The following is a 27726-nucleotide window of genomic DNA, read 5'->3' as shown; positions in this document are numbered from 1 at the left end:
AGGAAAAGGAAGAAGAGAGAGACACTAACAAGATGGCTGCCGAGGCTTCTGTGAAGTAGATCAGACTGCTGTGGAAATATGTACTTGGTTTTGATCCTCAGTTCCTTAAACCCTGCAGGTTTTCTGAGCAATAAAAGTGCCCTTTGTTGCTGACAATGAGGCCTTTTGGAATAGACTGAGAGTCTGCTAATGAGGTCACTCAGGGTGGAGCTACTGGATAATGTCAGGACGAGGACAAGTCACTGAAAAACCAAATAGATGATAAAGGGGGGAACTCTCAGTCCTACCTTTTGACCAACTCCCCCCAAAAAAACTAAGAAAGATCTTTACTAAAGAAAAGCAAAAAGATTACTGCCAGGCTAAGGGGCCACATTAGACAACTATGCATTTGTGTGGTGTTGATTTGCATTTTTTCTCAGATTTCTTTTGCATCTAGCCTGCATTTGTGTATGGCTTATTTAAGTAAGTAGTTTGGGGGAGAGAAAAAATAGTGCTTGAAACTGAGTCTACAGTGTTAAAAAGAAAAACAATCAAATTTATATTTGGTAAAGTCCAGTCCATAGTGGCAGAAATGATTCTTATTTATTTTCACATATTTCAAATTTAATATTATTGGTTCTTGTTTTAGTTTTTTTTGATATCATTATTTGTCCAGGAGAGCAATATAATTAATGATTTCTTTTGTTCTTTCTCCTTAACCAGAATGCACTGCTGTGACATTATAAAGCTCCACAAAACTGGCTTCAAAGGAATAAACATGCCATTACTTGTAATGCTGCTTTCTTTCTCCCTTTCAGAACAGAAAATGTCTGAGACTTCTGGTCAAGATGGCAGGATAGGTAGACGTGGCTCACCTCTTCATAAAACCACATCAAAATTACAACTAAAATTTAGAACAACCATCATTCAGAACTATTGGAAATTGAGTTGAATGGAAGTCTGGCAACCACGGAATAAAATGAACCACATCCATCCAGAGTGGTAGGAGGGGCACAGATATGAAATGGACTGGTCCCATATCAACATGTGATGAATAAAAATTCAGGAGGGATATCTCAGGAGCCAGTAGTTCCAAATCGACACCAGACACCCAGGCCAGGGTTCCAGTACCAGGAAAATTAAGTCAGCAAAACTTCTGGCTGCAAAAACTAGTGGGGATAGAGTCAGTGGAAGAAAATTCTGGAACCTCAACCAGTTACTCTTAAAGAACACACAGACAAACCTAATCATACTCATTCACTCTGAGTTCCAGCACCAGGGTAGCAGCTTGAAAGGCACCAGGTGTATACAGGGAGAAACTGAAGTGTCTGGCATCAAGGCAAGTAGAGGCCATTGTCCCTTCTCTAAACCCTCCCTCCACAGAGCTAGCAAGCTGGTGCTATATCTGAGAATCCATCAATCTGTCTAACACTGTTTGACCCTGTTTGATCTTGGAGATCCCCAAAGACTCTGCCCCACATAATTTACAGGCCGAACCAAGCTGCTTTTCCATGTATCTTGGCTCATGTGTCACAACTTCCTAAATCCTATCAAGCAAGTAACAGCTGATTTCAGTGAGTCCCAGACCTGGAAGTAGCAGCAACTAACCCAGATGCACAGCTTGGCTTTGCTTGGGAATCTCCAAGCCTAGCACAGGCAGCAGCCAGCTCAGATTGCTTTACATATCAGGCAGGGTGCCCCAGGCAAAACACAGGTGGGGGCTGAACTTGTAGCTGGCTGGCCTGGGAAAACGCTTCCCATTGATATGCAAAGAGCAATCAAGACTCAACTACAAGAAGAGAGTGTACTCAGCCCACACAAAGGGTGTGTCTTCAGTACTCAGCTTGGGTGATAGTGGAGGCTTTGCCACTGGACCCTTCAGGACACCTACTAGTTTAGGCCACACAACCAAGACAAAAAGTCAAAGCAGCTCTACCTAATACATAGAAACAAACACAGGGAGACAGTCAAAATGAGGAGTCAAAGAAACATAACCCAAAATGAAAGAAAAGATCAAACCTCCAGAAAAAGAGCTAAACAAAATGGAAATGAGCAATCTATCAGATGCAGAGTCCAAAACACTAGTTACAAGGATGCTCAAGGAACTTAGTGAGGACCTCGAGAGCCTATGATTGAGATCCAGTCAGAAAGGAAGGGCAAGCCAATTGAAATAAAGAATAATTTACAGGAAAACAACAGTAGAGTAGATGAATGGGTGAAGAGGTGAGGGGGTTAAGAAGTACAGATAGCCAGTCACAGAATAGTCATGGGAATGTAAAGTACAGTACAGGAAATGGAGTAGCCAAAGAACTTACATGCGTGACCCAAGGATATGAACAATGGTGGGGGACTGGTTGAGGGAGTTGGGGTGCTGGGTGGGGGGAGGTAAAGGGGGTGAAATCTGGACAACTGTAATAGCATAATTAATAAAATATAATAAAATAATAGAAAATATTCTGAAAATATGGCTTCTGGAATGTGTAAATGATGTCAAGTTCTGGCCATTCAAGAGTTCAGAGACAGTGAAAAGAGTTTTCTTTCCACCGATGACCTTCCATATTTATTGCTGTGTAATTTCTTATTTATGTACAACAGAGGAAATGATTGTGGCTATCTTTATGGATTTAATTAAGAGATGAAAGAGAAAGAGAACTATGAAAAAGGTAAGAAGGTTGCAGTACAGCTGTACTACAGCTATATTAGCCTACCACATGCGAATAACAGCTGCTGCTTTGAACTGAACATTCTATGTATGTCTAGAGGTACTGTTCACATTTGGCTGACTTCTGTGACTCTAAGGCACAGGTGGCAAACACAAGGCCCTTGGGCTACACCAGGCCCTCTACCTTGTTTTATCTGGCCTGCACCTGGTTTCTACCCCGTAGCAGCTATGAGCTCTTACTTAACTGATAAAGAGTAGTTACATTCATACAGTCCTTAAATTCCATTCAGCCCTTTGAAGGTGGGTGTGACCCCCAGTGAAAATGAGTTTGACACCCCTGCTATAAGGAACCTAAGTCTAGTTTTGCCCCAAAGTCTGACCATTTGTGTGCAATCTTCTGATATGTAAGTATTGGTTTAAAAATAATGTGAGTCAAATAAATATATCAGTTTGGTCTTCATGTAGTCAGATTATGCAGTTTCTGGGTCTGATAGACACTTAATAATAAATGATTCTACTACATTTGTATAATGCAGAAAAGAAAAACAAATTACAAATTCAAGGCAAAAATGCTCATTAAAGGGCAATGAACCTCTTCAGATTAAGAATTAATGGGCTCTAAAGATCTGAGTTTTAGTCCAAGTCACTTAATTTCTCATGGTAAAACTGCTCAATTTTGTCATTAGGATTTTGAACAATATTCTGTCTGAGGGATCTAGAGTGATGGAGGGGAAATGGGGACAACTGTAATTGAACAACAATAAAGAAGAAAAGCCCTGGCTGGTGTAGCTCAGTGAATTGAGCCGGAGCCCATGAAGCGAAGGGTCACTCAATTCCCCAGTCAGGGCACATGCCTGGGTTGCAGGCCAGGTCCCCAGCAGGGGACACAGTAGAGGCAACCATACATTGATGTTTCTCTCCCTCTCTTTATTCTTCCCTTCCCCTCTCTCTAAAAATAAATAAATAAAATATTTTTAAAAAAGAAAAAAATCTGTTGTAAGGTAAAAGTTATGACATTAAAGCAAAGGTTTAAAGTAATCTTTAAAGCACCAATTTCTTTGGAAAATATTCCACTTATTAGTATCTCTGGCAATGCAGATATTCCTTAATTTTATATTTTATGTTTTCTATATACAAATTCTAAATAAAATATAAAATAATAATGTAATACATATATATATATATGTATATATATATATATATATATATATAGAGAGAGAGAGAGAGAGAGAGAGAGAGAGAAGTAACCTTGAATTGTTCAGTATGGCAAAGTGGTATCATTTCAGAGAGTAAACATTTGTTCTGGAGTATTCAGAAAAACAAGAATTGAGACTTTAAATATAAGTATATCTATATTCATCATTATTGATAGTAGTAAAATGTCAATTGTCAGAATTACCACTGCAAAAATTATAAAGAATATTATGACTAGTATTAACCTAACTTTGTAATAACAAGTGTATATCGCCCTGCAGCTATATAACAGGTACACTACATTTAGAAATTTAAAATAATTAAATCCAATGTTTTAATCATTAACCAAAGTACTTCCCATTGTTGATATTTTTCCATATTTGAAATTATTGCAACATGAATTGAAAAATAATTGTTGTAAATGCATATCTGTAATATTTATGTTTGTGGTTTCAGGGGTGTATCGACTTTAGGGAAAACAATATAAACACTGTATGGAACACATAGTAGGTATGCAGAGACACTTCATTAAACTTCTGTCCACTAATCCTCTGTAAATAAAAGTAAAAAGAATAGTCATCTGTCATACCTACCTTTACAGCTTCTTCCATCTTCTTTTACTTCAAATCCATCCTCACAGAAACACCTCGTACTATTTCTGTCCACTGCACATTTATACTGACAGTTCAACTGCTGGCACTTGGGTAACAGTTCTGTAGAGGAAAAAAAAAACTTCTATATGATGGGCACATAAGTACAGGCTTTAAATTTAAATAGTGTTAATATTTACTCAGTACATCCTTCAAAGTTTCTGTGATTGGTCAATAAAACAAACAATATCTATTCCCTCTGAAATATGTTGGCTTGCATTTGTTTAAATTGTTAATGAAATTTCATGTCTACTTGTTTGATCTCTCACTTTTTAGCTTATTATGTACATTCGAATCAACAAAATCCTTTCAAATTCCAGTAAATTATTTTAAGAGAAAAAATGTCAACTTGCTGGTTGATTTCACCATTTATGACATACCTTTCTGACACATTGCTTTTCTATCTTTGGAGGGCTTGTTTTGTTAGCCGATTCATGTGTAACCTCCAATAGCATCAATGTGAACATATTCAATTTCAATAATTTATCTTTCTTTAGTGGCAAAATATTAGAAAAATACTGGACATAATATATTTTATTATTTCTAAATTTTTTCAGAGCAAGTGTATCACTGAAGAAAGAGTTTAGCAAGCCCTCAGAACAAATTAAGATTCAATATGATACATGCCTGAAAACAGATAAAGTGATGAATACATTCACTGCACAAATAATGTTTAACAGGAATAAAATTTGCTGAACCAGAAAAATATAGTGATAGACTGTGTAACTGATTTCTCTATTTGAAAATAGAGGTATTAATGAATTGTAACAACTTTCCGCCCCACCAAGGAATAAAAATAAGTTTTGAAGATAAAACTTAAATAGTTTAAAATATGATGATATTTGCCACAAGTTTAGTTGCTGCTTCAGAAAATGTATAAATTATAGTAAAACATATGAAAAGCTTAATATAAGAAAGAACAAGAATATTTTAAGCTGAAAATTTGGTATTTTACTAGAAATTTAACTTTCTATAGTATTTTCTTACTCCAATTACTTTTTAATTTTTTTTGTATAACTTTTTCATGCATCTTCTTTCCTTAAAACTCCAAATCTGCTTCCTAAGGGTAACTCGCATATGATAATCTTGCTTCCTATTTATTTGATAAAACTGAAGCAATCAAAAGAGGTTTTTCACTGGTTTGTCCTTTATATTTACCCATCTCTGCATATTCTTTTTTAAAATATATATATTTATTTATTTATCACATTATTGTAATTATTCAAGTACAGTTTTATGCCTTTCCCCCACCCCCACCCAACCCCCCACCCCTCCCCACCTCCCTCCTGCCTCCACCCCTTCCTATTATTGGCCATGTGTCCTTTATAATTGCTCCTGCAAACCCTTCAGCCTTTTCCCATAAAATTCCCTCCCCTCTCCCCTTTGGTCACCATCATCCCACTCTGTTTCAGTGTCTTTGGTTATATTTTGCTTGTTTGTTTTGTTGATTAGGTTCCTATTTAAGATGAGATCATATAGTATGTGTCTTTCACTGCCTGGCTTATTTTTCTCTTTTCTGTTTTTCAAACTTGTTTGAACTCATAATCAAAGCCCCAATCCCAACTTCTGACAAGTTCCATGCCCTCTTACCTAGTCAAGTAACACAATTTCATCCATTCTCTACTTCTTCCCTAAAGACTTTCAATTTTATATTAGAACAAATGAGAGCCTTAAATACTCATCAGTTAACTTTTACTGGTGATATAGGGTGCAGCCAAGGGGCCACCCCCCAAAAACAGATTGGGGATGGGGTCCAGAGTTCAGGGTGTCCAGAAAATATTAAGATGTCCTCACCCCACCCCCGCCCCCGCCAGGGGGAAGGGACCAATAGAGCAGGGCCATTGAGAGCTGTTTTGCATAGCAACAGTTTTGCAGCTAACCTCTGGAATGATTATTTAACATATCTATAACCTTTAACTGGTTTCATAGATGTGTTAAATAGCGGTGGCCAAGTTCTGAGCCAGGGAGACGGAAGTAACCGGGATGTGGCAGCCACTGAAGGGAGAGCCACACAGTTTGGGGCAGAGTGAGGACCCCTGCAGTCATGTAGGGGAGAGCCACTTGGTTTCAGCAGAGTGAGGACCCCCTCTTGCCAATGTGAAGAGTGGGGGAACCATGCAGCTTTGGCCAGAGTGCAGACCCCTGCAGCTAGGTGAAAGGGAGAGCTACACGGTTTCAGCAGAGTAAAAGACTACACTCAGCTTTGCCAAAATGGAGATCCCTGCAGCCAGGTGAAGAAGAAAGGTACACGCTTTTGGTCAGAGTGCTGACCCCTGCAGCTTTGGTAGAAGAGGCCCACGTGGCTTTGGGGTGCCCTCTTTGGCCATGTGGCCTGGAAAATAGGAGAGACTGCCTGGAACTTGGTACAAAGAACTCTTGCCAATGGACCATGAGAGGGTGCCACTTGATTGGATTAACTAGAGATCCTGCCTGCACAGTGACACCGCTGACGGTGCCAGCGTCCTGCAACACAGACGTGTGCTCTTTTCCTGATTTACGGTACCCAGAGTTGGGACAGTGGGAGAAGGGAGTGCTGTGCGGGTGTAGGTGTATACCCTAAAGGACTTTGATATTTTAGTGGAGGCGTTAGGCCTGAATAGCATTAAATAAACATTTTGTTTCTTTTTCAAAAATCTCTAGCATTGAGAGATGTCTTTCCAATTGGCGGCGGACAGAAGAGCTCTTTAGAGGCTCTATTCTATCCTTAGGAGGGACCCCTGTTCTGTAGCAGTTTTTGTCATCTCTAGGTGGGCCAAATATTGCCCCCCCTCGGACCTCTTGTTCGGTAACACTGGGATGCAGTCATACCCCTTTATTTAAATATTGTCTATGGCTGCTTTTACTTTGTAAAGGCATAGTTGATATTGCTTCAAAGACCTATGGCCCACAAAGCCTAAAATATTTATGACAGTCCTTTACATAAAGTTTTATGACCCCTGTACTAATACATTCTCAGCATCAAACATGCTCTTATTTTTCCCCAACTTAAAAACAAAGAACCTGGACCTCACTTCCCCTACTAGTCACCATTGTCCAATTCTTTTTTGTAACAAAACAAATTTTCCATACCCACTCTCTCTCTCTACCCTTTTGTTTCTATTTTAAGCAGAATCCATCAAGCTTTTACATCCATTCCTCCACAGAAATGCTTGCGTAATGACCTTGATGCTGGTAAGTACAATGGTCTTTTCTCAGTCATCTTACTTGACCTATCAGCTGAATTAGACACAGTTAACTAGTGTTTCCTGATACAGATTTATGACCCTCCCCAGGGCTCTATATCCTTGGCCTCCCTCCTATTACACAGCCTCCATTGCAGTATGCCTCCTTTCCTTGTAAACCCCTTAAAGTTCACTGGGCCAAAAGTTGTGATCTTTTTCTTTTGTCTATCGAAATGCTTCAGGTGAATTTAACAAGTATCATTTGCTTCTCCTATGACTGAGACCTAACTGCTGTATAATGAGAAAACTAGGTGCTTCCTCTTCAACTTCTAATTTCTACTCCTCTAATTGTAGTCAATACTTTATATTAAAGTTCTTTCTCCTTGAAAACTTGGAACAAGTTTTGTTTCCTGGGTATAAATTTTCCAATATACGAATCAAATCTATCTGATTTATAGGTTTGGATTTGGGATCAATAATAATTTTATGCTAATAGAAATATTAATACTTATATAATATACAAAGAATAGTAATTTGGTTTATAAAAATTATTTATTGATAAAATATATGGCATAAATGGTTCTTCAAAAATTGTGGCATTTTTGCTTGGCATTATGGTAGTCATTTACATTTTGGGTTTTTTCTATCAGTAGCTATAGCTACAAATTATACATCTATGTCAAATTCTTTAAATATGCAATGTTTTTGAAACCCTATAACAATCAAATATGTAGTTATTGTAATTTACATTTTACAGAAGGTTATATAGCAAATGTATAATAGCACTAGCACTCAAAACAAGGTTATTCTAAATACAAGACCTATGTCACGATACCTCTGTGTTCTGGTACCTATGTAATAACACTTCTAATTCCCACTACACTGCCTGGTAGTGGTTGGAACCATGGTGTATAGTTTTTGTTTGTTTGTTTGTCATTAGTAATGTGCTAGATAATAGGAAGTGTTTTATCATTTTCATAGGATAAATGAATTAATAAAACTAAAATAGCTTAATAACAAGAATAAAAATTAACATTCTCAGGTGTTAAACAGGTTTCTAAATATAGGTCATTTACAACTTCAAGTTAGGAAATGGAATTGTCAAATATTTTTTGATTATGGCAGACTCAACCTAAAATTGCTGTGCATTTATGTGCTACTTTAATCCAACAGTTATTGAGCACCTAAGCAATGTTCTGTGCTGGGTTCCACCAGTACAAAAGTGCTTTACACAATTAAGTGATTATACCATGAGTGTGGAAGTGGGTGGGGTTATGTGGAAAAAACAATATTAAACAGCTATAATCATAGCATAAAAAGCATATTGGTCAATGCCCTGGCTGGTGTAGCTCAGTGGATTGAGCGCGGGCCTGCAAACCAGAGTATCATGGTTCGATTCCCAGTCAGGGCACATGCCTGGGTTTCAGGTCAGTTCCCAGCAGGGGATGCATGAGAGGCAACCATACATTGATGTTTCTCTCCCTCTCTCCTTTCCTTCCCCTCTGAAGATAAATAAATAAATTCTTTAAAAAACATATTGGTCAAATAAAACTATAAATGCATGAGCTGAAATAAAGAAGGCTTTACCCAGAGACTGAAAATGAGGGTAGATAATTTAATTGAAATAAATTAATTGATAATTTAAATGAAATAAATTGAATTTAAACTAAAATTTAAAAGATTAGAAGAGTTAATCTAGACAAAACTTATGAAACTACATCCAAGATAAAGCAGGTAATATACCTTAAGAACCCTGAAACACCAATCCAAAAGAACCTATGCACCCCAGTGTTCATAGCAGCACAATTTACAGCTAAGTGCTAGAAGCAACCTAAGTGCCCAGCAGTAAATTAATGGATAAAAAAACTATGATACATTTACACAATGGAATTCTATGCAGCAGAAAGAAAGAAGGAGCTCCTACCCTTTGGAACAACACGGATGGAACTTGAGAGCATTACGCTAAGTGAAATAAGCCAGGTAGTGAAAGACAAATGCCATATGATCTCACCTTTAATAGAAACCTAATCAAAAAAAAATGAACAAGCAAGCAAGATATAACCAAAGACATTAAAATTGAGACGAAGCTGACAGTGACCAGAGGGGAGAAAGGAGGGGATTATAGGGGGAAAGAGTCAAGGGTTTGCAGGAACAACTATAAAATACACATGGACAATAACAACAGGGGAGGGCTGGGGTGGTGGGGAAAGGCAGAAAACTGTACTTGAACAACAATAAAAAATGTTAAAAAAAATAAGAAAAAATAAAAATATGTGGAAGCATACAAGAAGTACAGAGATAAATAACTCTGTATAGCTTAACCCTAGTGGTGGATGTTGTAGGAAATAGGGTTGAAATTGTTTGGGACCAGGCAAAGTGATTAAGAATCAGATTAAGTAGAATATTGTGTCCTGATAATGTGAATCATTGCTAGTTATTGAGGATAGAAGTGATATATTCTAACTTGTATTATTTTAAAGTACTTAAGAGCAGGGAAAGAGATGAGTGAAAGAAGAGTGAAGAAGGCATCTAAAAGGCATAATTGGGACTTTGAATATTGAGGTGAATGGATGGCCAAAAACTTAGTGAATGCAAATTACATGAAGTTAATAGTACCAATAAAATGAATTAAGAATAATAGGAGAACTGGAGGTTTGGGTAAAGTCATAAATTTGCCTTTGACTATTCAGTTTAAAATGTTGATGAAATAATGGCCAGAGGAAAATTGAGAATTTGAATCTATTTAAGAAAGACAAATACTATATGATCTCACCTTTAACAGGAATATAATCAACAAAATAAACAAACAAGCAAAATATAACCAAAGACACTGAAATTGAGAACAGGGGGACAAGGACCAGAGGGGTGAGGGAAGGGAATTTCAGTGGAAAAGGGAAAAGGTTTACAGGAACAAGTAAAAAGGATACATGGACAATAATGAGAGAGGTGGAAATGGGAGGGAGGTGGGGAGGGCTGGGGGGTGGGCTGGGATGGGGTAAAAAGCAGAAAACTGTACTTGAACAACAATTAAAATAAAAATTACAACAAAGAAAAAGGTTTCCTTACATCTGGAAAGCAAAAAAAAAAAATAAAAACCATCAATATTAAAAAATATGATAGACTCTATAAAAAAAGAAAAGAAGTCTGCAGTGGAGATGTAAATCTGGAAGTCACAATTGTAAAGTTGATAATCGAAGGCCAAAGAGGAAAAAATAATCTCTTACAAAGAATATTTATGATACAACTAAAATCCATAGAAATTTTATATGTAAAAGGCAAGGGGGACAGTGACCAGAGGGGAGAGGGGAGAGAATTTCAGGGGAAAAACGGGAAGGATTTACAGGAACAAGTATAAAGGACACATAGACAATAACTGAGGGGGGTGGAAATGGGAGGGAGGTGGGGAGTGCAGGGGTGGGCTGGGATGGGAGTAAAAGACAGAATACTGTAGTTGAAAAATGATTAAATAAAAAAATAAATTTAAAAAAAAGGCAAGGGGAGGAGGAGGTGTTAACTAGTGAAACTGATGAATACTCAAACACATAAAGAACCTAGAGAGCCTCGGGAAACCTAAGGAGGAAGAAGAGTTCATCAAGGTAAGCAGAGCCATCAATGCTCCGCCCTTGCCAATGGGGATGCTTGTCAAAGACGTCAATGTTAAAACCTTAGAAAACCGGACTTGGGTAAATCCTTAAAAATGCTCTGGATTTTCTAACAACATCAAGCAAAATAAAGATTTTTTAAAAGATTTCATTTTATTTTTTTAGAGAGAGATAAAGGGAGGGAGAGAGAGAAGGAGAGAAACATCAACGGGTTGCCTCTTACACACCTCAACTGGGAACCAGGCCTGCAACCCAGGCATGTGCCCTGACTGGAAATTGAACTGGCAACCTTGTTGTTTTGTGGGATGATGCCCAACCTAATAAACCATGATGGCCAAGGATGAATTAAAATTTTTAGAAAAGGATTTCAGTGGAGCAGAGAGGACTAATATAAATGTATTAAGGGACTAGGAGAGAAAGAGGAAATGAGAAAAATTTCTCATAGAAAAGGCTTAAATATGTTATAGGATAAAGAGAGGAAAGGTAGAGATGTACTTGAATTTATTTAGTCTGTACCTTCAGGAAGTATACCAATTCAGTGCTTTAAATAGAGTGTATTTTCAGTTAATTCCTGTCTTATTCCTCTCTCTCAATCTGACATGAAAAACCCATACTATTGATTCCATCTTTCTGCTCTTTCTAATCCAATCCAACACACACTGATAAAAGTGAACAACATGAGGGTAGTGATGAGAACTGAGGAGAAATAAGGGAAAATGACTATGAAAGTCCAGACCTCACAAATAGTTTTGAGTATAAGGGGTCTGGTGTTGAAAACAGCAAAGAGATGACAGGAAACTTCACTTTTGGCTTACTGGATTTATCTTCTTTGAGAATTTGTGTAAGTGCAGAGAAGTATAGCGAGATGACTAAATAGTATATGATACCAGGTATCATATACCAGGTAAAATGATAAATATTCATTCTTCCAACATGTCATGGAGATCTACAAAGAATAACATGAAAAACTAAAATTTAAAAGTTGGCTTGACTCTCTCAAAGCAATACTAATTATTATAATGTTATCTATTTAAACTGCTTATTGTTTATGCTTAATTATGTACAACACTATAATGACTATGTAATAAAAATGCATCGGAATGATTTTGCTAGAATGATTATTTGAGTAGAGCAGAGATTCTATACTTGAGTCAGTCTTCATAGAGCACTTTTATGGAGTACATCATTGGTTCATGCAACACGATCATTGGTTTGGATCTTAGACTAAAGTGGGAAGACCACTAGTATCAAGATGATAAAACATGCAAGTCAGAAAACAGATGTGCAAACATGATATCTAATTGGTATTTTCCTTAGCATTATTATTAAAGGAAAGTGTCCCTTTTAATTAAAGGAGAATAGCTGTTATTTCAGAGATTAAATATATTTCAATTAATAAATATTCACCCAACATGGACCCACAACATTCTGTTATTTTTAAGGAATATTTTTACATCTTTTTCAAAGTTGTATAGAAGAATATTATAAAAAATATGTCTTTTCTATCAAATGCAAGTTAACAGTTTACAAGTAGTGTGTATCTTTGAGGTATCAAGTTTCTAAGCTATTCTTTAACTTAGAAATAAATTCAAGAAGTAGGTTTCTAAATTTTATTAGTAAGGATTCTAGAAGGATAGAAAATTAATTCATACTAAATCTCATATCTGTTTCACCACCTAATGGAGTATTATGGTAGGATTGTGGAACCAGACTATCTAAACTCTAACCCTAAATTTACTAATTCTAAGCTATGTGAGTAGGGCAAAGAGTCGCTAATGTTCACCAATATGGTTTCCTCTTTTTGGGCAAATAAAACAATGACATTTCCCAGTTGTCTTGCCATTAGGTTGATATTGTGTATCTGGATTCTAGACAAAGTTATATAAACAACTAGTGTGTGCCAGCTCCTGAACTGTTCCCAGAAGAGCTCAGACAATCTTACACTGTCTCCCCGTCACTTGTCAGCCCTCTGAAGGCAGGATCTCTAACAATAAAAGCCTCATAAAACCTTAGGATGTTAGAGACCCCCAAGTGAGGGTACCTGAAACAGAATACGGGAAGTATCCACTGAACCTCACTGTACTTTGATAGGGGTGAAAATTTGGATATTTGTTGCATTAAAACCCCAGATACTAGGGTTGTTGGGTACCTAATACCATGGTGATGGGTAAATGCCTTAAGTTCTTTATACATGTTTTACTTATTTCTAAAATGGGTATAATAATAAAAATTGCCTCATAAGGTTGTCATGAGGTTTAAACGTGGGAAGTCATGCCAAGTTCTTAAAATATTGCTTGCCATCCAGTAAAACATTTCATTATCATTATTTTTATAATAATTATAGCATTTGAAATTAATCATTCATTCAGTACAACAGAATATCTATGGTCAATATTCTTGTAATTTACATACTCTTCAGGCAATTTGCAGCTGCTTCTTTTCACAGCAGAAGGGCTTTCTAGTTTTGACCTCAAATCACTTGAGCATTTTTTGATGTCTTCCAGAGAAGATACTATGTATGTAAATTCTTTGGAAATTTTTATCTGATTGCAAAGTCTCCAACAGATATGAAAACATTAACCACAGCAAAAAAAGATGTTCTTCTTTTTAAATATTTTATTTGTTTGTTTGTTTGTTTGTTTGTTTATTTATAGAGAGAGAGGGAGAGAAACCTCCATGTGCAGTTGCCTCTCACCTTCCTACTGGGGACCTGGCCCACAATCCAGGCATGTGCCCTGACTGGGAATCGAACCAGTGACCCTTTGGTTTGCAGGCCAGCACTCAATCCAGTGAGCCAAACCAGCCAGGGCAAAAATTAAAAAAATAAATAAAGAAGGAGACATTTTCTATAGTGGCTAATTTATTTCCATAAAATATTATTATCTGAAGCAAATCAATGTACATCCACCTTTAATTTGCTATATAAGCATAGACAGAATTAGTAATTCAGGTAAGCAATTTTTACCAATATAGTTTTGGTAGTTTGAACAGTCTTTAAGGATTGTTGTGTGTGTATGTGTGTGTGTAATAGCATTGGGTTTTAGGACACATTTCCACAAATATATGCAATAGGTTTATGATTTATCAAACACATACAAATAACTTGTTAACCTGCCTCAGAGTAAAAACAGGACAGTAGAGAATGATGATTAGAAATTAATAATTTGATTATAAAATTATATGATTCAAACAATTTCAGTAATTACAAATTATTACTGTTAGGGTGTTTGTGTTCATATGAGTTTTGTTTATATAAATATATCTGAGCCAGAGAACCACCATTTGCAATCTGGTATGTGTAGCTATTAGTCCATCCAAGGTATAGTCAATAGCATATACTGGTGACTTTATGACCTATAATCGAACAAGTTATATTGATCATGTGTTAGAGTCAGTGGGCTAGTGAGAACACAGCTGTGTTATTTTATTCTCACGCTTCTAGGTTACATGTTTCTCCCTGAGAGACAATTAGAACTATTATAAACTCTTTGGAAATACAAAAATATTTCCAAATACATATTATTTGAGTCATTATCTTATAAAATGGAATAATGTTTGATCCTCAAGTTTAGTAATCAAATTACTCCTTGAATTTGTCTTACACAAAAATGCCTTCTTAATCAACAACTATAATCTGAGTAATGAGGAAAACTTTATTCTCACCTATGTAGCACTTTGAAAAAATGAGTATCCCATTAATTCTGTAGTTGGAAATTGAAAAGTTGATACAGCCACTTATTATGCCAGACAGTCCTTCTTGTAAGCAGGATGTATGCCTGCCATATTTAAAATGATGATCACTTGTGTCCCCATTCATCCATTCTCTCACTTCATTTCCTCAGCCTAAAAGAGTGCGGTGGGAGATTGGAACAGAGGTGCCTGTCTATGACTGCTAATGTGGATTTCCTCAGAATTATTTGCTCATCGATAAAATACAGTTCTGGCCTCAAATTTTCACTGTAGTCTCATAAAAATATACAACATTAAGGAAATTCTTTTAAATATTTTGTTCCATTTTTGTTTTGCAATAACTTACATAGAGTACCATTTATCTTTTTAGTGTACAGTTCTGTGAGTTTGGGCAAATTAATATAGATGTATAACCAATGCCATCATCAAGATACAGAACAGGACCATTATCCCAAAATAATTCCCCAGGCCCTTCTATAGTCATTTCCTTTCCCCACTGCCAGATTTTGGTAACCACCGATCAGTTTTACGTCTCGATAGTTACGTTTTTTTTTCCCCCAGCAAATTACAGAAATACAATCATCCAGCCTGTGGCACCTTTACTTAGTATAATATTTTTGATATCCATCCGAGTTATCAGTAGTATTGCTGAACCGCATTCCACAGTGTGAATGTACCTCAGTTTGTTTATCCACTTCACAAGTGATGGATTTTTTAGTTATTTATGGTTTGGGTGTATTGTGGATAAAGTTGCTATATGCATTTACATATAAATTTTGTATAAATACAGGTTATCTGTTATTTGGGTGAATATGGGAATGCTTGCATATATGGTAAAATGGTGCCTCAGTTGATAAGAAACTATCAAACTGTTTTCCGAAGTGGCTGTACCACCTGGTATTCCCATGGTCAATACATGAAATATTCTACTACTTGCATTTTACCCAGCATCTATTATTTTATTTTAGACATTTTATTCAGTATATAATGATACCTTATCATTGTAGTTTTAATTAATATTAAAAATCTTTTCATGTGCTCATTTGCCAATTGTATGTGGTAAAGAACTGCAATCTTTTGCCCCCCTTTTTATTGTGTTGTTTGCTTTTTTATTGCTGAATTTTGATAGAAGGTTACATATATATATTCAGAAATATATACATATATATTTATTTCTAGATACAAGTCTATCATGAGATTTGTTTATCTTTTTTGAAGAAAGTCCAATTGATTTTAGAGAAGGAAAGAAGACAGAGGGAAAGAAACATTGATGTGAGAGAAAAACATCAATCGATTGCCTTTGACATGTGACCTGACTAGGAGCCAAACCTGCAACCTTTTGGTTTATAAGATGATGCTCCAACCAATTGAGCAATGCCAGCCAGGGCCATAATGAGATATTTGACATATAAATATGTTCTCCCAGTCTGAAACTTTTCTTTCAATTCTCTTACTAGTGTTTTTCAAATTGCAGAATTTCAAGGAAAAAAATCCTTAACTTAGGTAAAGTCAGTTTCTCCTAATCTACTAATATGGTGTACATATTCATTTATTTTGAGCTTTTGAAAATTTTCCCCATAAGTTTCCAGTATAGAGTACACAAGTATGCTCAATTTATACCTAAGTATTTCATGGTTTTGTGATACTATAGGTGGTATTCTTTATTTTAATTTCTAATTGTACATAACTATCATTTAGAAATACAATTAAATTTTACATATTAACCTTGTATCACATGACCTTGCTAAGCTCACAAAAACACAAATTGCAAGCAGCATCAAGGAAAGAGGCTATCATTACAGACTCTAGAGTTTTAAAAAGATAATAAGAAAAACCCATAAACAATGCTTTGTCCTTAAATTTGACAACATAGATAAAATAGACAAGATCCTTGAAAGACATAAACTGCCAAAGATCACTCAAGAAGAAATAGATAATCTGAATATTTGCAAATTTACTAAAGAAATTGAATTTTAATTCAAAACCTTCCCACAAAGTAAACACTAGATCCAGATGACTTCACTGGAGATTCTACCAAACATTTGGAGAAGAAATAGTACCAATCTATGCAAACATGACTGGAAAACAGATGAAAAGGAAACATCTTCTAACTCATTTTGGGAGGCCAGAATTACCCTAATACCTAAATGACACAAATACATTTCAAAGAAAACCTTATTAAAACAATACTCCCTGTGAACATAGATGCAAAACTTCTAACAACTCAAATCTAACAATATATAAAAAATAATGTATCATGACTATATGAAGTTTATCATGTAATATAAGAATGGTTTAGTATTTGAAGCTGTCTTTTGACCTGGAGATTTTACTGCTGGGATTATACTCTAAGAATCCTGAAACATCAATTCAAAAGGACCTGTGTACCCTAATGTTCATAGCAGCACAATTTACAATAGCCAACTGCTGGAAACAGCCTAAGTGCCCATCAGTAAATGAGTAGATCAAAAGACTGTGGTGCATTTGCACAACTATGCAGCAGAAGGAAAGAATTCCTACCCTTCACAACAGCATGGATGGAACTGGAGAGTATTATGCTAAGTGAAATAAGCCAGGAGGTGAAAGACACATACTATATGATCTATGAGAGAATCTAATGAACAAAATAAACTAAAAAGCAAAACAGAACCAGAGGCATAGAAACATGGAACAGACTGACAGTGATCATAGAGGAGGGGGAGAGGGATAGTGCTAGAAAGAAGGGGAAGGGACTAGAACAGGTCCAAGAACATGTATGAATGACCCGTAGACATGGACAACAGTTTGGGGATTGACAACAGTGTAGGAGCAGGAGGTTGTCGGGGTGGAGAGAGCAATGGGGGAAAATTAGAATAGTATTTTTTAAATAAAAATAAGGAAAAAACAAAAGAAACATTTAGCCTAAAGTCTGAACATATTTTAAAAGATTTTATTTATTTATTTTTAGAGACGGGGAAGGAAGGGAGAAAGAGACAGAAACAGTGTGTGGTTGCCTCTCACATGGCCCCCACTGGGGACCTGGCCTCAACCCAGGCATGTGCCTTGACTGAGAAATGAACTGGTGACCCTTTGGTTCACAGCCCACACTTAGTCTACTGAGCTATGCCAGCCAGGGCAGTCTGAACATTTTTAAACACCCATTATAGGTTGGTAGTTATATTAGTATAATTGCAATCATCAACAATATATCCACCAAAGGAATCCAGAATTTTTTTTTCTTCCATCTTTTGTTTACATGAAATTATAGTCCAGGCACACTTGCATTCTTGAAATGTGCTCTAGTTCTTAAGATAGAAGACATAGATCTACGTGTGATATCTCTACAGACATTTAATTGTGGACTAGTTTATTAAGTTTTCTGAGCCTTACATTTCAACTGAGCAAATGTTCTGATGAGTATTTTTGCTTATTGAAAGCATAATAAAAAATTTCAGGGGAAAAGGGGAAGGGTTTATAGGAACAAGTATAAAAACACATGGACAAAAACGGGGGGGGGTGGAAATGGGAGGGAAGGGGGAGGGCTGGGTGGGTGGGCTGGGCTGGGATTAAAAAACAGAAGACTGTACTTGAACAACAGTTAAATAAATTTAAAAAAGAAAAAAGCATAATGAGAACAAACATACTCTCTATATAATTTGTATAGTATAATTGCTGAGATAGGAACTGGTATAGATAGAGAGAGAAAAGGGAGCAAAAGCCAAGAATGCTAGGTGCAGTGGAATAATAAACCAATGCATTTTTGTGGTATTATGCATCTTGTTTTAGTATTTTATATTTTATTTTGCAGTAAGGATTAGAGGCCAGCTTTATTAATAATAAGAAAACTGTTGCCAGGTATTTACCTGGCTCGATATATTTTGTTGCAACCCTAGTAAAAATATGCTTGAGGGAAAAAATTAACGTGATTTACCACAAAGGCCTGAGAAAAAGATAGTTGCCTCGTAGAAACTGCATACGTCTAGTAAAATATTTCTTTTTATGCTTACAGGTAGAAGGGTAAGATAATAAGTATATAGCTGAAGAAGGGTTTTATACATATGAATTATATCTTACATAGCTTATGTGAGATAAACATAATAAGAAAAAAGTAGCAGTAATAATTGGGTTAGAGGGGGTGAGGCAGCACAAATAAAGAAAACTCATTTGTAAAGGAAATTCATAACAGCAATTTCTACATGTTTAGAAGGTTTGAGGTAGTTGTAGTTAAATCTATTTACAAAGTAAAGATAAAAGCCATTTCACTGTCCCTTCAGAGGACAAACATTGCTTTCTTAAATCCTCATACTGCTTCTAGACCATAAGAAGTAACACTAATCTTAGAAATATGTCTGCTAAGTTCAACACAATGAAAATGAACAGTGGTGAACACAACACAGTTCCTAGCATGTCAGGCCTAATGGTACTCACTAACTATGGCAAACATAGCAATTAAACACTCCTCTTATCCCCTGTGCTTTGTCAATCCTCAATAAAATAAAAGTGGTAAGAAAGGCATAAACTCACAGAATGAAGAAAATGGGAAAGAAGACCAGAAAAATAAACAATATTAAAGATTTAGAAGGAAAGAAGTAATTAATGACTATTGACTGACTTAGCCCTCCACAGTACTGTTAATGCACATAATTTATAAAAATGTTCACAATCAACAACAAAAAACAAGAGGATTTTAAAATGGGTAAAAAAACTTGTATATTTCTCTAAAGAAAATTTATGAATTGCCAATAATCACATAAAAATCACTAATGATAAGGAAAATGCAAATCACTATCATACTGAAATACCATTTCATGCCCATTAAGATGACCATTCTTAAAAACATAAAATAAAAAAAAAGAAAATAACTAGTGTTGACAAGTATGTAGAGAAACTGCAACCCCGCACATTGTACTAGGAATATAAAATGGTACAATCACTATGAAAAATGAAATGGTGGTTCCTTTAAAAATGACACATAGCATTACCATATTATCCAGCATTCTATTTCTAGGTATGTAGCCAACATAATTGAGAGCAGTGGTTTGAACATATACTCGTACACACTTATTCAGAGTAATATTGTTCAAAATAACTGACAGGTGAAAGCAATACAAATGTACATCACCAGATAAATAGATAAACAAAATGTGATATACATACAATGGACTATTATTCTGACACATGTCTCAACATAAATAAACTTTGAAGATATAATGGTAAGTGAAACAAGCCAGTTGAACAAAGACAAATATTACGTGACTCCTTTATGTGTATGTAGAGTAGTCAAATTTATAGAGATAAAAGAAAATGGTGATATTCAGGAACTGTGGAAAGTGGTAGGGTGGTAGGGATACATGTTTAATTTGTGTGGTGTTTCAGTTTGGAGAGCTGAAAAATTCTGGAGGTGGCCACTGAGGAGAGCTGAACAGCAATGTGGATGTACTTAATGCTGCTGAGCTGGACATTTAAAATTGGTTAAAATGGTAATTGATGTTATGTGTATATCACTACAGTAAAAAAAGATACCTGAAGCCATGCTGATGCCTCATCAGAAAGAGTAGAGAAACCAAAAGATATACTTTATTAATATGAATCAAATGAAAACTCTTGATTTAAAAAAATAATCCAAAATAAAAAAATTACCAGAAGGGTTCTATAAAAATTTTTATAGAACTGAAAGTTTTGGTTAACATGTCATTAGATTATGCTATCAAAAGAATAAAGAAAAATATTTAGAAAAATAAAGTCTCAGATGAATGTATGACATGTTAAGCATATCAACATGCAGACAGTGAGAGTGGTAAAAAGAGAAGAATAGAAAATATTTGAAAAATGAATTGCTGAAAAAATCCTAAATTTGATAAAAATATTAATATATTTGATAAAATACATTAATATTATTATATATTATTATATAATATATATTAATATATTATATTATATATAAGTATATTAATATATTAATTTGATATTAATATATTTTATCAAATATGCAAGTAATATTAATATAAGGACATCCATGCTCACACAGAGACATATCATAGTTAAAATTTGAAAACAAAAATCAAAGAGAAAATTTTGAAAGCAGTGAAAGAAAAAGTGTGTATCACATCCAAGGAAGCCCCACCATGTGTAAGAGCTGATGCCCCATCTGAAACAAGGAAAATCAAAAGGTTGTGAGAGGACATACTGAGTGCTGAGAAATATGACAACCAAGAATCTTATATCTAGCTAAACTGTATTTCAAAACTAAGTGCAAAATACAAACAGTTCAGATAAACTGAGAAAGTGTATTGCGAACAAAGACAGCTTAACAGGGAATACTGAGAGCAATTCTTTAGGCTGAAAGCAAGTGACCCCAGAGAGTAAATAATATTTTCATGAAAAGGGAAAGAATATCAATACTGATAATCATGTAGGTAAGTATAAAGTATAATTTCATAATTATTTTTCTCTTAATTGACTTATAAAGCAATATGTATATAGATGTACAGTTGGGCTTATAACAGAATAATGCAATCTGTATGACAATAATAGCTCCAAAAGAGGAAGAAGCAATACAGTTACATAGGAGCCATTCTATACTGAGAGATAGTATAAGACTGAAGTGGATTCTATTGAGGCGTGTACTGTGAAACCAGTGCAATCACAGGTGAAAGAAAATCCCAGGATAACACTTATGTGATCAGTTTAAATTGGGTGAGGTACACAGAAGGTCTTGGAAATCACATCAACAAGAATAATGATGAATAATGTACGTTAATAATGATGAAAATGGTGAATATTGATTTAAATAATAACTGGAGGATAATTATCCTGAAGGAATGTGTGTAGCAGGTGTGTTAAGAAGAGAGTTCTCTAGGTAAGCAAAATAATTATCTTCCAGTAGAAAGCTGGTCAATTAAATCTGAAAAATCAAAAAAATATTATAAGCATGTTATTTTACAAATTTGTTGTTTACATAAGAAAAGGAAAAGAGCTAAAATTGTGGTATCTTCGGGGAGCAGAGAGCAGGGGCGAGTGGCAAGAGACAGGGGACTACTCTTTTCATTTAAGTCATGTACGTGTATTACTTTGATATCAAAGTTAATAAAATAGGAACCAGATAGCACCTCAATAGGGTCTTAATTTATAATCAATACAAGCATTTTTACACTTTGGTGTTCATTCTGCAGATTAACAAAACAAAATATCTTTTTAATGGATCTTATATTTTGGGGGAAGATTATCTTAGTCAGTTTTACTCAGTGTCTTCCAGAAGTATTCTCATCACTTCATCTTTTTCTTGCCTTCAGTGTAATTATGAGTATAGTTGAGACAGCACTCAGTGATGTAGTTCCAAACTGTGGTTAACTGGACAGCAAAACTACAATTAAAATTTTAGCTTCTGTAGACTGTAGAATCAGGAAATATACAGACAGACAATTAAATAAAAGATTAGTATATTACTACAAGTGTTAGCCTCAGCAGGAGATTATATAGATTTGCATATTGGAAGACAAACTAAATAAAACCCCAGAACAAAATACATTAACTTTATATGACATTTTAATAACATGTAAAATAATAAAATTCATAAAATTTTAATAATATAAACCATTAATTTTAAATAACTGTAAAAACTCAAGATTATCCTTCCAATGAATATACTTTGGCAAGACAATTTATTTTGGCTTCTGAGCAGGAGTCGAACTTCATAAAAATCTTAACTGTGCCCAATTTCAATTTCTTGGGTTCATTAAATGTGTTCTACAAAGGTAGAGATACAAATATAATATAAATGTAATGAAGTTTTCTGTGAGAAATGTGTTAAATCTTTAGGAAAAATAGCTGGGGCTCAGAGCTATAAGTCAGAACAGTCAAGAGGAACATTTAGTAATGAAAGTTAGAAGCTGCCTTTGTCCCTAAAAATCTCACCTTAAAATATCCCAAAGCTTCTATTCACATTATAGGTAAAGCCCAGTGCTACTCAGGTTTCCTTGCCTCAGGACTTGCAGAGAGGCCTTTAGGTATAAACAGGCCAGCTACAGAGGAGGACTTTGGATCTCATTTGAACTGTGTTAGTTCAGAGGCCTGGTCACTTTGGCTTCTTTCAAAAATTAAATTATTAACCAACTAAGTCACTACTGTATAACTATTCTGACATGTTGTTTAATCAGTGAGTAATACAAGGTTTGAGCTACCTAAGGCTATAATATTTCTCCCAGGAAAGATTAATATAACATCCTGCTTAAAATGGTAAGGGTGGGGGGTCTCCTTAACCACCAGCTCTTTTTTTTCCTTATCTAGGGAATGACCTATAATATATAGAAGGAGGACCAAGGGAACCCATAAGACCTCCTTTTTCAGATAACAGTTTGATTAATATCTGAAGCCCAGGAAAAAGTAGGCCTCATATCTCCATTCATTCAAGTTTGGGAGAGCAATCTACCAACTTTCGCCTGGACTTCTATTCATCTTCCTTGGGCAAGATGGGTCCAAGGGGTCAGCCAATATTCTGGGTCAGCCAAGTTGATGTCCTTTCCTTCACACCCTGTACTTCCCTATTATCTCTCACTGTCCAGTACTTACATCTGCACTGAGTTCCATTAATGATGCTTAATTTTTCAGACTCACCTGCAGAACACTCACAAATTAGGTGTGAAAATTAAAGGAAGTATCTGCTTCATTTTTTCTGTAAGGAGAGGGTCGCATCTAACTATCTGTGCAATATTCTTAGATGAGTGATTCAAGAGTCCCATTTAATTTCTGTCAAGAATAATTCTCTATCATACTTTATAACATCTCTAATTTTGTAAATAGACAAGACATTTAAAAGTAATCATTTTTGGTAGACAGGTATCTTGTACAATGTTTGTAGCAATCATGTGATAAGAGGTAAAATAAATTGTGAACACGACTTTATAACATTCTACATATGTAGAATCAAAGGGAACCAAGGCATGGTCAGGGTAATGAATATTAGAAACCTAAAATGCAGGTGACAAAAGTACTCTAATGCTGTCTCAAGGTATATCATCTTTCTCCATGCCACTTTTGAAAAATGCAATGTGATAGGTATTATGTAAGCAATTATGCAAAGAGTCTATTGCCTTCTAGGATAATTCAATTCTGCCCTTTGTGTAATAAAAAGTAGTTTGTTAGGCATATTAAATTTGGAAAGCAATTGAGTGAAAGCATTTCAAGGACAGGTATTACATCTGTCTGACACCCTCAATGTCTTAGTAAAATGTCACATGGAAGATGTTAGTATATACACACTGAATAAAATGTGTATTTCTAAAATACTTAATTTCTTATTTTGGGAAATGGAAAGATCAGTCCTCTCAACAGGGTGGTGGTTCACTCCTTTGCTTGTTAATATATGCAAGCTCTAAATTTTTATGTGAAAATCCTGACATCTCTACCAGATTGTATGCTCCTGAATATAGACATGGTATTATTTTATTATAAGCTTCTTTTTTATTAGTAACTCAAATAATGGTTGGTATTTATAATAATAACAATGGTAACAATTAAACCTGAAAGCTATTTTTTAAAAGTTGAAATCAGTGATTCATGGTAATAATATATTTTTATAACTGTCAAGCAGGCTTCATCCATTCATCCATCTGTTCATCCATTCATTCATTCATTCACTCCTGATTGATTCCATGTGACATATAACATCCTGTTCCAGGTACGCCCTGATGATGGAAAGTTTTATCCTGTTCTGGTAGTCTACTGCACAAGCAACCAAAGCATAGACTGATAAGCATAAAATGGGATGGAAGGGACATCGTGCTATGAGACAATTAATAAGGACACTGGACTCAATCACAGATGTCACTAAAGAGTTCCTCAAGGAGACAATAAAAGCTGAGATCTGATTTATTGGAACTTAGCTTAATGTAGAGAAAATTACCTAAAGAACTTGTGAAAATGTAGATCCTGAATCATATAACACCTGAGATTCTGCATTTCTAACAAGATGTCAGATAAGGCCCACGCTGATTATTCAAGTACCACACTCTGAGTGGCAGTGATTTTTTTGGAGGGGGGGTAATAGAATAGATTGCTTTAAAAATTTTTAGTAAAAATAAAAAATTAGTCCCTCAAGGCAAACCAGACACACCACACTAATTGAAAACTATCGTTTTCATTAACAATTTACCCTCTGTGGGTGCAAGTTTATAGACTGTGGCTCCCTGTCTCCCACTACTAGCAGATGTGTGTCTCTACAGAGTTTAGCAGCAAAACTTCAAGTACGCATGTCTAAATGTTATTATAAGAAGAAAATCATGGCTATGATTAATTTTAGAATTAAAAACAAAAACAGAGTTTGGGAATCTGTCACCTTTTAACACCTTGCGTCACTTTTCCAAATTGTGAATTGTCTCAAAAAACCATGAACGCACAGGCTCTGAGCTATGTTGCCTTCCCCTGGAGTGACCACATAGCCCTAGGAGGCCAGTCTGTAGCGTAATGAGAACAAATATTACAGCTTCGTTATGGCCTCTTATCTGGTTTCATATAAATGTAGACGACACACACTTATATGGTATAAAATTTAGTATTTTCTCACACTTTGGGGTTTTGAATAGGCCTTTTTATGTCTTTAATATTTATCTCTGCAATCTTAATTTAATACATATATTAACAGGCTATATTAAAAAAATTAAGCAAATGAACAAAAAGCTTCCAGAAATAATCAGCTTATAAACATGTCAATACTTTTACATTATAATTTTATTTAGGATGGAGATTTTTAATATTGGCTTTTTTAAAGTCCCAGGGATAAAAGTATTAAAAATGATTCACTCCTAGAATAACATGCTGTATATTGTAACAGTAAAAAAAGTAAATTTTATTAAGAATAAAAGTGATGTAGGTAGTTTCTAAAATTCACAGTAAAAATAGACCCAAAAGGAACAGTGATTTTTATGGTAAGCATTATAAAGTAGTCAACTGACCATAGACTTTACAAAATAAAGATTTGGCATATATTTGTATTCAGTCCTTAAAAGATGGTACCGCAACATTTTTTTTCTCTCTTGCTGATTTATATTTTCAAGAACTTACCTGATCTTATTATGTTATTCATTTCAATTTTATTATTCAATATTCACACTCAAGATATCAGTGTCTAGACAGGCCTTATGAAAAAGCGTTTGCTTTTCCTAGCTCATATTCCCCAATTTTAGAAGTATATTTTTTTATAGTTAAGCCTTTTTAAAAAAATTTACCCTAAACCTTATTTTCATTCATACAGAACCTTCCAGTTTTCTTTTCTGACAGCAAAGGTACCTTGATTGATAGAATTCAATTGCTGTGTTGAAATAAGGCAGCTGGCTTTTATCTTACCGTTAGTATGTCTTCTTATAAGTTTTGCCTATTACATGAAAAAGAATGTGACAAAAGGGCAATAATCTGAGGTATCCTACCTGGGGCTACAATTCTGCTTATCTTATAGAATATAGACTTTGTAGGAAAGAAGAAAAATTCTGAATCATAGTCACAATGGAGACACGAGTAAAAGTATAATAAATATGCTACTCACTATCTAAACATGACAGGTGTGAGAGGAAGTCATGCATTTGACCACATGTGCTTAATAAAAAACTAAAACATGTAACAATATGTACACTTATAAAAAACTTTACCTTTGAGGAAATCATATTACCTCAGGCAGTTTTTCCAGCGTAGAATAAGAAATAATACCATTAAACCAGTTATCTAGAACCTAATCAGTAAATTTACATAATAGATCTCTGATCACATTCATATCCTGCATTCTAACAATATCAAAGATATACTACACAGACTGAGAAGCACAAAACCAATGGACTAACAAGCTAGTCTACTGTAGTAGTTAAAAATCTAATCTTTTATGACAAACTGATCGGTTCAAATTCACAGTCTTCTACTTAATAGTTATTGAGTTACCCTGAAGAGTGTGCCCGACCTTTCTAAGTTTCAGGTTTCTCATCTGTAAAATGATTATATCAAACTTAGGAATCTTTTAGGAAAAAATAACATAGTGCTAGCAACGTACAAAGTACTTTCTGATTCTTGATAAATAATGACTACTTTCCTGAAAAAAAGGTTTTTTGTTATATTTGTAGAATTTTTTACAGCATATTGTAGCACCTATAATTTTTTAGTCTATGGAATTAGCTAGTGATATTTGCTCATTATAATGATGTGCAAGGATCTGGAGAGCTATGTGTATTATCTATGAGTAGAGCATGGTATAGGATAAGATGCTAGAATCAGAGTTGAGACTTAACTTATGACTTCTACTTATGATGTGGATGACGTTAAAACAAATAACTGAACCTATTTGGAACGCTTGTTCTTTCCCCAGAGGCAGATGAAGTTACAGTTGTTCCTATCTCACAGGAATTACTGGAAGGACTAAATGGCAGAATATGTATAAAGCACCTAACATAATTCTTGGGACATGTAAATCTAGTCAATAATACAAATTTAAAAAGCAGTCTCTAACTGTTTAGGATAAAAGCGATCTCTATTTTACGAAGCAAATTTGGAGAACAAATAATGAATCCAAAGGATTCAACAGGATAAAAATAGGCAGAACTAACAGCACAACACATAGATTTTTTAAGTCAATTACGATGAAACTTCCATGAGCAAGATATTTTCCTACTTCTTGATGGGCCTTTCAAGAATTTTTTATATATAGACACAGTTATATAAGTGGATGGTAGTACTAGAAGTCGTATTGAAGTACAGATGAAGGAGAAAAACCATGGTCAAGAGTAGCTTGAGAAAATTTTATTAATGTTGCTTACGATTAGTGAAGTATCCAT

The 27726-nt window shown here is 35.0% G+C and overlaps 1 protein-coding gene across 1 annotated transcript in view; it reads right to left on the bottom strand.

The window, feature by feature from the left end:
* The window catches only part of LRP1B (LDL receptor related protein 1B), a 1762610-nt gene that overhangs the window by 923612 nt on the left and 811272 nt on the right, over positions 1-27726 (bottom strand). The window contains exon 4 of the mRNA XM_053655128.1: positions 4429-4548. Coding sequence (XP_053511103.1) covers positions 4429-4548 — 120 coding nt within the window. The remainder of the gene's footprint in view (positions 1-4428; positions 4549-27726) is intronic.

This window comes from Artibeus jamaicensis, unplaced genomic scaffold (genome assembly GCF_021234435.1).
Source record: "Artibeus jamaicensis isolate MK-2021 breed Jamaican fruit bat unplaced genomic scaffold, CSHL_Jam_final contig_935, whole genome shotgun sequence".
Lineage (NCBI taxonomy): Eukaryota > Metazoa > Chordata > Mammalia > Chiroptera > Phyllostomidae > Artibeus > Artibeus jamaicensis.
Note: the sequence above shows the minus strand (reverse complement) of the source record. Positions and strands in the feature narration are given on the sequence as shown.